Source organism: Pygocentrus nattereri, chromosome 18 (assembly GCF_015220715.1).
Source record: "Pygocentrus nattereri isolate fPygNat1 chromosome 18, fPygNat1.pri, whole genome shotgun sequence".
NCBI classification, from domain to species: domain Eukaryota; kingdom Metazoa; phylum Chordata; class Actinopteri; order Characiformes; family Serrasalmidae; genus Pygocentrus; species Pygocentrus nattereri.
The window spans coordinates 10134958-10151052 of record NC_051228.1 but is presented as its reverse complement, the minus strand read 5'-3'; the positions used below and the strand labels follow the sequence as shown (position 1 = coordinate 10151052).

Sequence of the window (16095 nt, the reverse complement as noted above, 5' to 3'; positions counted from 1 at the left end):
TGATGGGAAGGCAACAGTAACTCAAATAACCAACAAAAATCTCTGAATGTTTCCAACACCTTGCTGAAAGTATGCCATGAAGAATTAAGGCAGTTCTGAAGGCAAAAGGGGTCCAACCTTTTACTAGCAAGGTGTACCTAATAAAGTGGCTGGTGAGTGTTAAACTGCTGGGTAATGGGTCTATCCGGAATACGGGTGGGGAGGCAGGGCGTGTATAGGTGTGAATTGGGAGTCAACGGTGAACCGTCGAGGACCATTGTTTGGTGGGCGGGGCCACAGAGGCGAATAACCAATCAGGAGTCCGCGGGGTGTGTCTTTATCGGTGAGCTCTCGTTGGTAACCGAGGCGGAGAGCACAGCTAATGTTTTGATGCTACTCGAATGTTAGCTTTCAAGTATTGGACTGAGCAGCTTGACTTTCCCTTCCGATTCTGGCAGTTTTGGAGAGGAGCAATGACGAACCTACTGCTGAGGTAAGAAGCCGTTTCTCCTTCCTAAACTCAGAGTGTTTCGTTGTCCAAAAAGTTTTGCTCCTCAGGCCTGAACGTTGCTGTCTTTTCTCCAGGGTGTTGCTGTCTGCAGCAGTGGCCTGGCAGACCATCACAGCTGGATCAGGTAATTGATAACCTACGTATTAATTAGCTATTTTATATATGTATAGTGGTTGTAAGCCAGATGTGCCCGAATTATGTCTTGTTTTTTTACTGGTTTAAAAAAAATCTTTTGAATATAGTGGGATTTTTTATCTATTTCTTTTTATAGCAGCACCTGTTCTCATAATTCTCATAATTTAAAAAAAAAAGTACATTTGTTTATTTATTTCCTTATTTATTTGACACTGTAACTAGTCAAACCTGAATGGTTCTGTTTTTAGTACGCTCCTTTTTATAACTGTCTTTTATAGTGTTAAGCAGCACCATGCGTTCCATATTTATGTGCTATTTATTTATTTATTCATTCATATATTCATTTTTTGTCGCATAAGCCAGCTGCACCTGAATTGTTCCTCGTTTTTATATGATCTTTTTTCCCCCAAAGGCTGTGAGGGAACAGAATGTGGGAATATTAAAGTGTCCAGGAGGCCTGATCAGCACAGTGAATTCCTGAACCAGTTTAATGAAATGAATCCAACAGCTGGCGGCCAGCACCGCGACCCTGGAGCCGTGTTACCTTTTATTGGGCTCACTGGAAGTAAGTGATGGACAGCAAGGCCCAAGTCTTGGACAGGGGTTCAGCTGGGGTAGCACCTACAGGCTTTAGCAGTGGGTTTCCAGTACCAGTCCCGGAGACCCCTTGCATATTTTTATGTTTTCCAGACCAGATTTAATACATCATCTAACCGTCTGAGCTACGGAGGGTTAGATCTTGAAAAACTCAAAGCTTTGGCGTTGCCGGGATAGTTACTGGGATCCACTGGAGACAGTACATTCTTAAAAATACAGGTTCCTAAATGGTTCTTGTGTGGGATATGTAGTTTAAAAAAAATAAATTGGTAATGCCGTTTCTTTTAAATTTTAAGATGGTTCTTTACACTTCTACAGTTCTTTAAGATCTCATTAACACTAAAAAGGTTCCTAAGTGGCTCATCTAAGCCATTATTCCAGAGAACTTTGGAACCTGTTTATTCAGAGTGTCGGGGGTTTCAGGTTTTGAGAGGAATGTGGTTTCTCTAGTTAAGTAATGCCTTTAAAATGGTTCTTCAGTACAGCCAGTGGTTCTGCATGGGTTCATTAGGGTTCTTCGGGGGTTCCTTAGGGGTTCTTCAGCAGAGGTTAGGGGTTTATGAGGGGTTCTTTAGTAAAACTAGTGGTTATAAATGGGAGCATTCCTTAGGGTTTCCTCCATGGGTTCTTCAGCAGTTCTTCCTCAAAAGTCAGGGGTTCTTTAGTATAGCCGGTGGTTCTGTAAGGAGAATGAACACAATGAATCCATCAATTGAGTGCATAAATGGTACCTTGCATGGTTAAATGATTCTATACATATTGAAATGTTCTATACATAAAGCTGTAGAACCTTGTTAGGCACTATTGAGAACCCTTTTGCTAAGAAGGTTCCTCACACTCCCACTTCTCATTTACAAAGGTTTTTGGCACTTTTTTAATGAAGGCAGGGAGAGTATTTAGTTTAAAAATGAGTTCCTGTAGTCAAGCAGTGTGCTGTAGCATCTCAGTGCGGTGGTCCATATGTGCACTGGAGAATGTCTAAAATCAGATGTGTGAAACCAGCTGTTTCAAAATGTTCTAAACCTCATAGAAGACGTGAACCAAAAACAAGATCTGTTTTTCACACCCGGTGCTTTTTTGCTTATGTTGAAGGTGCTAAGCAAAGTCGCAGCTGCTGTAAGAACGGGGGAACCTGCATTCTTGGAAGTTTCTGCGCCTGTCCGAAACATTTTAGTGGGCGAAGCTGTGAATACGACGAACGTGCCAGGTGAGATGGCGTAGCTGAGCAAAAGCCACAACAGATTATCTACTGTAATGTGCAGAGGTTAACAATGCCGTATTTTTTTTTTTGTCCTTTTCATAGGAATTGTGGTGTCATTCCACACGGAGAATGGGTACAGAAAGGCTGTTCCTATTGCAGATGTGGATATGGAGTCTTGCATTGCTTCCCAGAAGTCTTTCATGGTGATTGCGGTATGTTTATTGAGTTGTTTCTGTCTGCATTAGCATTGATTTATTTGTAACTATGACAAATCCCAGTTATGGCTAGCCATTGATAGATAATAAGTATTCAAACGAGTGTGCGATTTAATCCCAGCTACATTTGTGCAGTGGTGGACAGAATATCTGCCAGAATTTTGAGCTTCAATGCATATTATTCACCGACTCAAGCTACTTCCTATCAGCGCAGGCAGACGTTTATCCGTCTCCATCAATATCATGATAACCAGAGGCATATGGAGTGTCCGTCTCGGAGCCGAAACGAGCTTTATCAGATATTGTCTGGAATAAGCCATGGAGACCTCTTCACACCTCATCCACAGACCAAATAGGGCTGTGAATCCCCACCGGCTAGCGCTTAATTCCAGCACACCCATAAAAGATTAGTCGGGGGTGGGGGGGGGGGTTCTTTTTCAGGCCTAAGCATGTGCTAATGGTCCCATTTCCCCCAAGTCACAACTCAAACACTCTGTATGCTCGTCCATTCATTCACTGGGCTTTTTTCTTTCTTTTTTTCTTTGCTTTGCAGACGACTCTCAGGAAGTGCGCTGGTTTCGTTCGAATGCCACAAGTATACTGTTGAGCAAGTTTCTCCTGTGCCTGTCGATGCTTCTTTCTTTTCTCTTCTGAAGACTCTCGGTTTACTATGTTCAGTGTGCTTGTCTCAGTTTTGCTCAGGAGGAACATCTTACCAGACCGACCACAAAGGAAGATTTTAAAGGACGTTTAAATGTGTATTTTTTCTCATTTACCACAGACGTTTCAACCTTTCTGCGTACTTCAGTGGTTGAGGTGTCATTTGTACTGGTTTGTTGTGAAATGTTTAATTGTAGCGGAACTAGAGGATCTGACTTGTTTACAGTGGTCCTGATAGGAACCAGGGGTTGCCATGTCTACAACACAAATATAGTTGTTTTATTTGGTATCCGAAACCTTCAGTGAACCTGACTCTTCTGAGTTTTAATATATGATGTTGATGACACTATAATAGTGATAAATATAAGTTGTCTTTGGGGACTATTTTGCCTCGAAACAGCATGCCTGTACCCCTCTGCCATTAAGGTAATCATAAAATGTTTTTAAACTATTTTAAAACAATGTCTCAGGTGTTTTCCTGGCTATTTTGTGTATAACTTTCTGCGAAGGAGCTTTTAGAGGCATTAAACTCTTTAGACGTCTGGTTCCCATCAACACCACTGTGAACAGTTTTGACTCTAGCACTAAGTTTCTCTAGAATGGAGCATTTCACACCAAACCACTCAGGATGACTTCACATCTTAACCATTCATTTCTACGGAAATGGTTACACATCAGTGGGATTCAGCATTTATTGGCAGCACTGAAATGCATTTTTACTTCCGGTGGAAGTTCAGCATGTAGCTGTGTTTAAAATAACTGTTCTAATGTAAAGGAACCTGTATATAGGATTTATATTGAGAGATATATTGTACTTGTGTTGGTGTACATTTTCCCTAGAGATTTTTTTTTTCCTAAATAAACCAGCATTCCAGAAGGTGCTGGGGGTCTATGATTTAATGTACAAGTATTTGTTTGTCAAAGTGGTCTTCATCTGCAGCCAGAAGTGTTTGTTTGCTGTCCCTCTTGATGGGGCGAGAGTGTGATAATGCTAAGATAACCCGTGATTGTTGACCTTTCTGCTATTTTCTCCTTATCTAAAACAAACAATTACTCAGGCCAATCAATCACAGTGGCTGTTCTGACCTACTCTGTTGACCTTATAGAGTCTGGGAGAGATGTACTGTATCTGTCCGAGACTGGAGGACTGAAATTGTCTCAAGTAATTAATTTTCACATCAATAACTCAGATGGCTGATTACTTTCTGACCTCATTTTGGCTGTTCATCATTGGTGATGCAAAAACCACAACTATGAATCATAACGTAAGAGTGAAAATGGCAGATTTAGGGTTTTGGGGGCAAAATGCAAATGGGAAAAGATGTTCTGAAGTAACTAAATCTGAATGTCTACAGAAAAACTGTGTGATTTGTGTTCATTTGAATGCTTAATAACATAGAAGTATGTTTTTTTTTTCCCCAAAGTACATGGCATGGATTAGTTTTCTTCAAGTGCATGTCTAAGTGTGATGCTCTACAACAATGTCTAGATCTTGCATCTAGTTAAATAACCAATATTTCTCAAATTGAGATTTTTATAAGGATAATATAAGATTGTTTCGCCTATTTTTTTGCCGTCTTTTACTTAATTGCTGTCTTAATGTAGTGAAAGTGTAATTTCTCTAAGTTAACAAAGCTGTCTGCCGATAGATGAAGGCAGTTTCTCTGGGAACAATTGCTTAAAACTAGGAAAACCTAATTTTTTTTACAGAGTAGGAATTTATTATGCCAGTGACAGAAATGGCTCAACTTTAAATTGTTTATATATAATGTCATATTATACATTAGCAATTGAAGGGAAGTTAAAAAACAAAGAATCCCACCATTTTTCCATATTTCTGATGTAAACAAAATCATTCAGAGTGGCTTGGTGTGAAATGCTCCATTCTAGAGAAACAGATGGAGGGGATGGAGCAGATGGAGCAGTTCACAATGGAGGGGAAGGAAACCAGATCTCTGAGTTTAATGCCTCTAAAAGCTCCTTTACAGAAAGTTGTCCATAAAATGCTTCAAAATTGCTACGAGATGTCTGACACATGTTTTATAGTAGTTTCACATTGTTTTATAATCTTTTAATGGGCAAAATATTCCTCAAATACTTATTTTACCTTATATATCGCTGCTTTCAGAGCAAAACCTTTTATCTCAAAAATGAGAACTTTACAGCAAGAAGTAAAAGGACTACTTTTCCTATAATGTAAGTCAATGGAACCAGAATTTTTCCGAAGTCATTTTGGGCCTTTTGTTTTAAGTTAAGTGATCCTTTTTTAATCCCACAAACTAGGAAATTCCACCCATCCGTGAAGTGAAACACCACATACACACTAGTGAATACAAACGCACTAGGGGCAGCCCCATCCGCGGTGCCCGGCAAGCAATTGGGGGTTAGGTGTCTTGCTCAAGGACACATCAGTCATGGGCTGTCGGCACTGGGGGTCAGACCAGCAACCTTCCAGTCACAGGGCCAGTTCCCTAACCTCCAGCCCATGACTGCCCATTTATTAGTTTTGGTCTATTTATCATGAAATTTACACACAATGTAAATTATTATGTCAAAAAGTGAAAAATGACAGCAATGATATATAAACACATGTAGACTCACTTGTCATTTTTGAGTATTAAATAAAATGCAGCATTGCAACCCCTGGTTCTTATCACCACCACTGCTGTAAAGTATGCTTCTTTACAAGTGGTAACAATGGTGGAGTTCCTAAAAGTTACCACAGACATCCTCCCAGACTTGGTAAATATGAGAGCGGCCTGTCTGGGAGCATCTTTCAATGAACGGGTTAACATGATGGATTTAGGAAAAAAGTCCTATTTCCTGTTTGAAGTTCTCCAAAATGTGATTAACAGCATTGAAATGACTGGAGCTGCTCTGAACTCCTAACCCAACCTTTTGTTACTTTACATTGCCCAGTGTTTCTATTTTTTGTCATTAGCAATGCCACAGCATTACAATTCTGCCTGTAAGGGAAACGTGAGGGAAACCACAGTTAATCTTCATATGTGTCCTCGGTCTTTTTTGTGTTTTGGTTTATGCACGCGGGTTTAATGTGTGGCCATTACAAACCCGATTATAACCTTTGATTAATAGATCTGCTTTTCTCTCTCTTTCTTTTCAATTCTACATTGCTAGCACTTAATGCAAAGCCGAAAAACACAAAGTTTAAATTTGTTGGCTATCTGATGTCTAAGGCAAAGTATTTCTTCCTGCTAAAAGCTGGGTAGCTGCCAGGTTAACAGCTGCATAGAGTTGCTAGTGGTTATCACTCTTTTTCAATTGAAATGCACATGGGCTCCTTTATTCAAGTAGCAGGGTGGGGCAAATGGCTGGGGTGGGGGAACATTCATTCCCTAGTCTTGCGACTTCCCCATCACTATTAGCAGTGACAATGGCCTCTTTCTGACCTTTGAATGTGCTTTTTCATTTTCCATGACAGTGGTCAATGAATGAGTTGGCCTTTACCGCAGCGCTCTCCATGCTAAATGGCCGGGCTGATCTAGGCCGTCACTCCAATTTGAATATTTGTTCATGCATTCTTTGGGATTCGCATTAGCACTTGACCACTTGACATGAATTTGGGAGTAAAGAAGAAATTGGACTGTCGAAACGGGTGCTCTGAATGTCTTTCAGCTTGCAGGGTTGACATTCTCTACCAGCTTTGCAAGGGACTACGTTCTCTCAATTATCTTCTTAATTACATAATCCTCCAGGCCTTTTCTCAATTCATTTGGTTTACTTCTAACCTCTGGGCACCCAAACCTCTACAAGAGCCAGCAAACAATCCTTTTGTTAAGGAAGTTTCTCCTGATCTTCTTAACCTAAGCCTCTCTAGCCTCTAACCCTAAGGGACAAAGCTTAGCAAAACGCAGCATATAGAACTTTTTCATGGAATGTTCCTCATAAAGCTCAGCCACATCTGACATTTTCGGGGATCTCAGTCATAAAAAAAGGGTGGATTTAATAGGTGGAGCAAGAGAGTGATACTCTCACAGGTAGGCCTCATAATACATCCACCCACCCCCCCCCCCCCCCCCCCCCCCCCGTGCTACTCCTGCTGGGAGCATATCCTCTTTTGCTCCTCCTGCACCCAAGTGATACAATGCAGACCTTTCATTGGTGCCAGTTCATATGCACAAGCTTTGGCAAATCCTTTTGATAGAAAAAAACCCAGCGCACAGGTTCCTCTGGGCTGACCTGACACCACAGGATCTTCTGGAATAAAAAGGTTGGATGGATGGGATTACATGCAGGAAATCTGTCCGCTTTTGTCAGGGGCAGTTGGGTGGGTGGGTGGGGGTAGGTGGCATTTTGCTCAGAGGGAATCGGCTCACAAGTACCAGACATAACAGCCTGACTGAGCTGCAATTTACCTATCCATGCTCCGCCCACTTATTCTTTTGTAGTAACTGTTGCAAAATTGAGCAAACTTTAGAGAATATTAGCAGGAATCCCATTCAAACAAGCACCTATTTAGAATGTTTGATTGACATGAAACTATATTTTGTATACACGTGGAAGGTCACACTTGTCATAGATCAGGGGTTTTTTGTATTGAAATTAAGGGAACATTAGCTAATGTGTTAATCTGTAATGTGGCTAGCTTCGCATAGCTAAAATATAACCCAAGTCAGTAGGACAGTGGACACTCAACATTATGCATGGACTCCAAACAAAAGGCCAATACGATTACTCATTGGGCTGCATTGGATTTGGCCAATATCCTATAAAGCTTTTCCAGTTTTTTTACAGTTATGCAACAATTAGCTATAAAGACCATAAAAAGGCCCTCCATTTTTAGTTGGACTTAAACCAGGTTTCCGGCCTAAAAGTAGGATTTAATGTTATCTGACAATTCATGATTTTTCCACCCATCGATGTTCTTTTACTATGATCCCCAGCATGCATTACATAAATACATCACTGGGAAGAATCTCCTCAGTAATAAAGAAGTCCTGAGTGCTGGCCTAGCCAGTACATACAGACATGATAATCAGCTTCGTAGCAGTAACATTAGCTTTCTGGTTTCCTTCCACATTAACCAGCAAGCAGGGGAAACAAGTATCAAGTATCTACCCAAAAGTGCTTGTATCTTCTTCCAAAAGTACCATTAACATACGTTATCAGAATGGCTGTTTTCAGAGTCTTTAAAGCAGAAAATCCCACTTTTGGACTGTAGTATGACTGTAGGAGCTTGCATGTTTACAACAGATTGCATATCCTTTTTTTCAGCATCCCCCTTTAAGGCATGCAGTTCAGTGTTTATCAACCCTGAGCCGGAGGCCCACTGCCCTGCACAATTTAGAGCTTTTCCTACTTTAGCACACCCACTTTGATTCAATAGTGGGCTGTTAATGAGCTGATAAGTTGTATCAGGTGTGTTGAGAGCAGAGAAAATACAAAAAAGTGAAGGGCATTTGGCCTTCAGAACCAGGGCTGAGAAACACTGCACTATATAGTCCAAAATAAAACATGTATTTTTTTTCTTTTTCTGCATTTTTTTTTCCATCATTTTTCAAAAATTGTCCAAAATTAATTGGGCAAAAAAATCTTGTTATATTGACTTACGGTAAAAGAAAGCGTTTGCCTTCTTGTGTAAAGTTACCATTTTGCAGATTTTTTTGGACAGTGTTGATATGCACTGTTGTCGCAGAGAAAAATGGCAAATTATGAAACTACATCTTAACATCTAAACATCTGTGATCTAAGGACGCTTAATGTGCTTTTGCAGCTGATTTAGGCGAGCAAAGATGGCACAGTTTGGAGATTCTGGATCAAATTCTTGGAATTTGACCCCTGATATGACACTACTGGTCTGAGCAGCACCACAATGAATGGCATGGAGGGATTCACAACTCATATGTCTACTACAAATTGGTGACACTGATGGACGACTCAAGCAGAAAGTGGTCTTTTTCTTGCATTGTAGGCCGATCTGGTTCATAGCTCTCATGAAAACACATGTTATTAATGTTAATGTTGGTCAAAATGTTATTATCATCTTCTACAATGTGCCCTGTAATACACTTAAAGAACCAGTGTTCTATACAGTTTGAAGAGGGTTTAGACAGATGTGCTTTGTCTCATTCATCCTTTATCCATCAAATGAGATCATCCATTCAGCTGAACAGAAAAGACAAAATAACAAATGCTAACAATATGGAAGAGGTCCAGAGCCTACAAATGAGGTCCATTTCCTGGCTCCCCAGGTGGTCTCTCTTTGTTGAAGACGTTAAGTATGTTTCTTTGAGATTTAATGTTGAGGCTGATTGCCATAGAAATTCGCAGACCAGCTCAATCTCAGTACAATAGAATAGACCTTCACAGAACATCAGCTTTTATCGTTAATTCATGGCATGGGATTCAAACTCTTAAAGAACACTCCATACAGCATATGGGATAAGGACTTTTTCTTCCGCGAACCATATTCATTATCTGCGAAAAGTCTTCTCATGTGCCACGAGGCATGTCTGGAGACCCAGAGAAGTGATAAAGGATTTCTTTTGAAGGTTATCTAACTGAATTTCTAGAGCTTTGAAGCCAAAGCCAAGATATGCTCACCAACAAACGTAAATCCCTCCCATATATTTGCTCCTCATCCACCTAGAAATGCTCTTGTTTAAAATGGGATTTCACTCTGTTCATGAGATAAAGCAAAGCTTCTCCAGCTATTTGAGTGGACACACAGTACATTGGCTATAGGCACGCTCTCTGGTTTTTAAGTTGCACTTGTATCAGGCTGTTTTTCAATTTTGTTTGTAGTCACTTTAATTCACAGTAATTCCATTTTTTCTTGAGAACATTATTATTCCATGTGCTTCTATCATTCATATACACTTCATTTAAAATGGCCTTCCAGCCCAGAACTAGAATTGAATGTTACTTGTAGTGTTATGCAGTATTCAGTAACACAGCATTGCATCCCTCAGCCTCATCAGTTCAACAGAATTCAGAATTTTGTTTGTTCATGTTCATCAGAATTCACTCACTACAATACCCAGCATGCAGTGCATGAAAACATTATATAGCCAAAAGACACTTTCAAAAGAAAAACAGCCTGTCCTCACGTGTCCACCACAAAAGTGCTTGTAGTTTTTCAATAATTCCTCAAAGACCTTCATCAGCAGGTGGTTGTCCTAGTTTTAAACTGGGAAATCTCACTCTACAGACTCCTTTCTCACTGTTGGATGCAAGCATGTTCACAAATTAAAGGTTATATTTTTATTTCGGTCATTTTGGTTATTTCGAGATTCAGAAGGCCACACATTTCGACTGGTTCCATCACCTATCGATCTGCCAGAGCTTGTTTTTTAGTGGTGATAGTGATGATTTGAGGACTATTCCCAACCTTTACCGCTGCTTTATGTTTCCAAAAACCACAAGCTCCCCCTTTTGCAGTGATTCCAAATCTGGTGGTCCTTAAGGAATGCTCAGAACAATACTCCAGTTCCTGGTGCAGTTCTCTTAAGGGTTAGTGCTTTCTGCTTTGCACTCAGCAGGTATAAGACCTGGACCCTTCAGCTTCTTGCATCACAACAGGCAGTGCTCTGCTCTCTGCTCAGAGCATCTCATGCTGGCAGATTCATATGTGCCTCACATTTGCTTCGTGGGTCCCAAACACTCCAGTAATCAGATCAAACAGGTTTTGGCATAAGCACCCAGAGTGACCCGTGCAAACACAAACATTCACAGAAGTGTTTCTTTTTTTGGATTCTGTTGGCCATGTACATACACACACACACACCCACACATACACACACATATACATACACCTGCACATCAGTCTTGCTGGTGAAATGTGCTTCTAAGTACATTTTTATTGACAGCTGTTCCGGATGCTTGCGCCATATATTTACACCATATATCATTTCTCTCTGGTTTCAGGGTCCCAAATGCTCCAGGAATCAGATCAAACGGGTTTCAGTGAGAGCTGACTGACCTACACAAACACAACACTGGCCATTTTCCCCCTTAAACTACAATTATAGACTGTAGTCCATCAGTTAGTTTCTCTGCATACTTTGTCAGCCCCCTTTACCCTGTTCTTCAATAGTCAGGACCGCCACAGTGGTGGATCATTCTCAGCACTGCAGTGACACTGATGTGGTGGTGTTGGGTTAGTGTCTGTTGTGCTGTTACAAGTGGATCAGAGGCAGTGGTGCTGCTGGAGTTTTTAAACACTGTGTCCACTCAATATCCACTCTGTTAGACACTCCTACCTTGCTGGTCCACCTTGTAGATGTGAAGTCAGAGACGATGGCTAATCTGCTGCTGCACAGTTTATATTGGTCATCCTCTAGTCCTTCATCAGAGGTCACAGGAACCTGTTGGTTGGATATTTTTCTTTGGTGGACTATTATCAATCCAGCAGTGAAACAGAGGAGTTTAAAAATGCCAGTAGCATTGCTGTGTCTGATCCACTCAGACCAGCACAACACACACTAACACACAACCACCACACCAGTGTCACTGTGGTGCTGAGAATGATCCCTGCTCTGTGGGGGTCCTGGACATTGAAGAACAAGCTGAAAGGGGGTGAACAAAGTCTGCAGAGCAACAGATGGTCTGCAACTGTAGCTGATAAAATAGACAAAGAGTGTAGAAACAAGGATGGTGGCTAGTCTGTGTATATGGTAGGAAAACTGTTATTAGATAATTCTGAAATCATGCTTCTTGGTGCAGTAAATTGATAGATGGTTAGACATCTGCTCTGTTTTCTTGACGTCATATTCAAAATTTCTTTCTGCATTCAGGGTCCAGGAATCCAATCAAACACCTTCTATGACCCTCATGAGTGACCAATGCACCACTCTCAAAATCAAACCAGTACATTATGTTCTTGATCCCTTTATAAATTATTTATTGACAAATTGCATATATATAATGCACCTTAGCACTTCAATCAGCAGACCAAACATATAATATTTATTTTTATAATGTAACTGTTACGCGCTATAAATTATCTCCTGCCCTTCCCAAATTTCTGAGGCCTTTCTTAAATTCCAGCAGAGCAACAACACTGAAACTGGAGTAAAACAACCTTATTAACCCCCTATTTTATTACAGTCTTCTATAATTTAAGAATAGCTCAACCAGTTTACATTCAAGTTCATGTATTTATTGAATAATAAGCCTTAGTTTGTAATAAGCCTTGGATTTTAAGGTGTTAATTTATTCCAAGTATTTATTCGAAGTATCTTCTGTGAAGCTTTCTACAAGATTTTGGAGAGTGTCTGTGGGAATTTTCGCTCACTCATCCAGAAGAGTATTTGTGAGGTCAGACTGTGATGCTGGACTCAGCTCACAGTCTCCATTCTAGTTCATTCCAAAGGTGTTTGATGGGGTTGAGTCAGGTTCTTCCACACCAAATTCACCCAGTCATGCCTTTATGGACCTTGCATTGTGCACTGGGGCTCAGTCATGCTGGAACAGAAAAAAGTTCTTCCCCAAACTTCCACAAATTTGGAAGCATAGAATTGTCCAAAATCTCTTGGTATGCTGAAGCATTATGATTTCCCTTCACCGGAACTAAGGGATCTAAGCCAAACCCTGAAAAACAAGCCTGGCATTATCCCTCCTCCACCAAACTTACACTTACATTCTCCTAGCACACGTAGAAAGTTCTGAGAACAATGCATTGACAAGCACAGTCCAGATGTCAACATCACTCAATGTGTTGTAGATTACTTGGATTGTTATAGAAAGTCCAGCCAACTTCTGAGACTGAGCTTTAAAGGTGTGGTAAAAATATCTCTGTGTATTTCTTTGAAAAGCTAAAAGCTAGTCTTTTGAAAAGACTGAACGCTGTACGAATGGAAACTGAAAAAAATCAATATTGTAACAGTTGTATGCAAAAGTTTGGGTGCTCTGGTCAAATGACACATTTTGTTGATTTTCAGTGAAAATCATTTGACAGACCACACTTCTGCACATTTGAATGCACAATCACTGATTTTAACATTTAACATTGGGGAAGAAATAAGACAAATTGTGGCCTGTGCAAAGTTAGGGCAAGTTTTATTTATTTTTTTAGTAGAGAATAGCAGAATAGTCTCAAATTTAAGTTCCTAATTGAGACTGCTGTGTAATTTTCTGTTAAATGTTTTACACACACACACACACACACACACACACACACACACATATATATATATATATATATATATATATATATATATATATATATATATATATATATATATATATATATATGCTGGGTGAAACCTCCTTCTCAGTACATTCTGGTTGACATCTGGTCTATTTTCATGACATCTGGATGCTTGCATCATGTATACCACCTCTCTCCCGCTCCCTTTTTCTGACTGTGGACAGGGTGCAGGGCTCCAGAATGCTATGCGGCGGTGGCAAATGCCTCTGTTCCATGGCAGTAAACAGAGGTGGAGTGCGTAAACAGCGGGTGGGCCATCAGGGGCTCGTCAGGCCTGAGGCTCAGGCTCCAGAGACAACCCTTGCCTCTCCTATAATGGGGTGGGAATGGTGGGTTAGCAGGAGAGTGCTGTCTGACTTACACTTACACAACAGCCAATGCTATACATCACACAGGCAAGGGACATATTTACCATTAACAAGCACTGGGCGGTGGATCTGAGGTTAAGAAGCCATCAGCCAGAGCACTGTAGGCCCCATGCACTGCCTTTGTCTCTCTTTTTACCTCTACTTTTTACCATTTCCTTCTGCTTTCATTCTTCTTTCTGAACCGATCTTGTCATTCTCACTCTCGCTTTCTTGAGGTGTGCTGGTGTTGTCTGTATGTGTTGCTACCATGAACCTTTTCCCTTCCTGTCTCCTGATTCCCACATCAGAAGCTTCTCTCCTTATCTGTGGCATGGCGTGTCAACAGGCCAGGCTCTGCAGATACTTCCCAGGCCATCTGGTTTCCACTCTGCTGCCAAAGTCCAGAAGAGCAACTGTGCATGGGGCTTAGTGGTTAAAGTTCCATGAAGAACCAACTCGCCAAATATCTTTAAGCCTTATCTTAGCAGCCTGAATCTCGTCCCTAAACTTAATGCCAAAAGACAGATTAAAGAGGAATTCCACAGATGTTCCAAAAGTTCTGCTTAATAAAGTGGTTAAGATGGAAATAAAGTCCTTCAGAGTGGACTGATGTGAAATGCTCTCTTCTAGGGAATCTTACTGGGTCAGATTTGTTCACAGTGGTGGTGATAGGAACCAGACATTTTAAGAGTTTAGTGGCTTTAAAAAGCATCCTCACAGAAAGTTATTTGTTTATGAATGCAGTGCCTGATGTTTTAGTCTTTAGTACCCAAAAATATATATATTTTCTACATTTAGCATTTTTTAATAAAACTTTTTTTAGCTCATTTGATATTTTAATGTCTTCTTAAATTTGCTTTTAAAGGTGCTTATATATGACATGATACCCATATGTTTCATATAAAAATACTCCATTATTTTTGTCACTACTTTCCAAAATCGATGCAGTAACTTCAGCAGTTGCTAATTCTTGGCACGCCAATGTATCTCCAATGTGGACTGAATGAAGAACGAAGGGTTTCCAATATGACCGGTCAGTCCTTAGTGATTTCCTGATTTCACACTAAATATAGATGGAGACACAGATCCACCAATTGCACATGTTTTTCAACCCCTCTTCACAGCCTTATAACTCCAAATGTCACAGAGTCACATACGACCTTGTGATAAGATGGAATGGAAAGGGCGACTCTACAGATTCAGGAAATGTTTGAACCGTATTTATGCACTGTATTATACATATATAGAAACATAGGGAAACATCAAATTAGACACACAAGCGTGTTCATCAACCCCAAAGGGTTTAACCTTTTCATGGTGGAATGATGCATGTAAGGCAAAATATCACCCAGAGAAAATTTCTTTTAGTTACACAGACATGCATAAATTCACTGACTGGTTGGATAGTAAAGAAAATTGTTACATTTGCTTTTTAGACTTGAAGACTCCTGGTTCATATCACCACTACTGAAAAAAAAGAGTCAGTAGGTTTCTGTGTAATTTACTATTTCACACCAACCCACTGTGAATAGTTTTATCTCAGCATCTGAATTATGCATAACAAGTATTACAGCAAAAATCTAATCTACAATTTTTCTCTTGCATCAAAGTGTAGTGAATCAGCCCAAACATCTTCAGTGCAGTTTTCTAATTTAGATTTGCCCTGGACTACAACTAATGTAGCTAACAAAGATTGGAGGCTCATAGCTACAAATTACCATTGTGCAAACTGCATGCCTAAATCATCTCACATTCATCTCAAACGTATTCACTCTGAAATAGACTTTTATGTGGTTTCTGACACTGTATGACATATGATTACTATAAAAACTGACAAAAGTACATTGAATAGCTGAAAACAGCCACCTTAAATTCTGTAATTTGTCCGTTTTTCATGACAGTATGTCAAAGTCTCAGAATCTATTAGATATTACTTGATACAATATGAGGCATATATGTGCCAATAAAAACATGATTTAATCAGATGTCCAAAACATTCATTCATGTTCATGATATCTTGTACACCAAACTGTCGCTGAACATTCGCCCTCTCTTCAATTTTTGTAATCTGTGGTGTTGGCATGGAAATAACCAAAATGACCAAATGTCCTAGTAACTAGAATATTCTGGCACACATTTAAAGGACTGGTTGGCCTTTTGCTCCATCACATGTGGTAATAGCTTCTCCAAATGCAAGTCAAACTGGGCTGGGGGCATCACTATGTTACTATATGCTTATATGGATGTTGGCATTACTTGAAGAACACTGACCAACTGCA

The 16095-nt window shown here is 40.1% G+C and overlaps 1 protein-coding gene across 1 annotated transcript; it reads left to right on the top strand.

Moving 5' to 3' along the window:
- The first annotated feature begins 305 nt into the window (after positions 1–305).
- On the top strand, positions 306–4658 carry tdgf1 (teratocarcinoma-derived growth factor 1). The gene is made up of 6 exons (XM_017710732.2): positions 306–472; positions 565–614; positions 1038–1190; positions 2315–2429; positions 2526–2635; positions 3192–4658. Exons 1-6 carry the CDS (start codon positions 381–383, stop codon positions 3290–3292), a joined length of 621 nt encoding a protein of 206 aa, XP_017566221.1. The 5' UTR covers positions 306–380; the 3' UTR covers positions 3293–4658.
- Positions 4659–16095: the final 11437 nt, after the last annotated feature.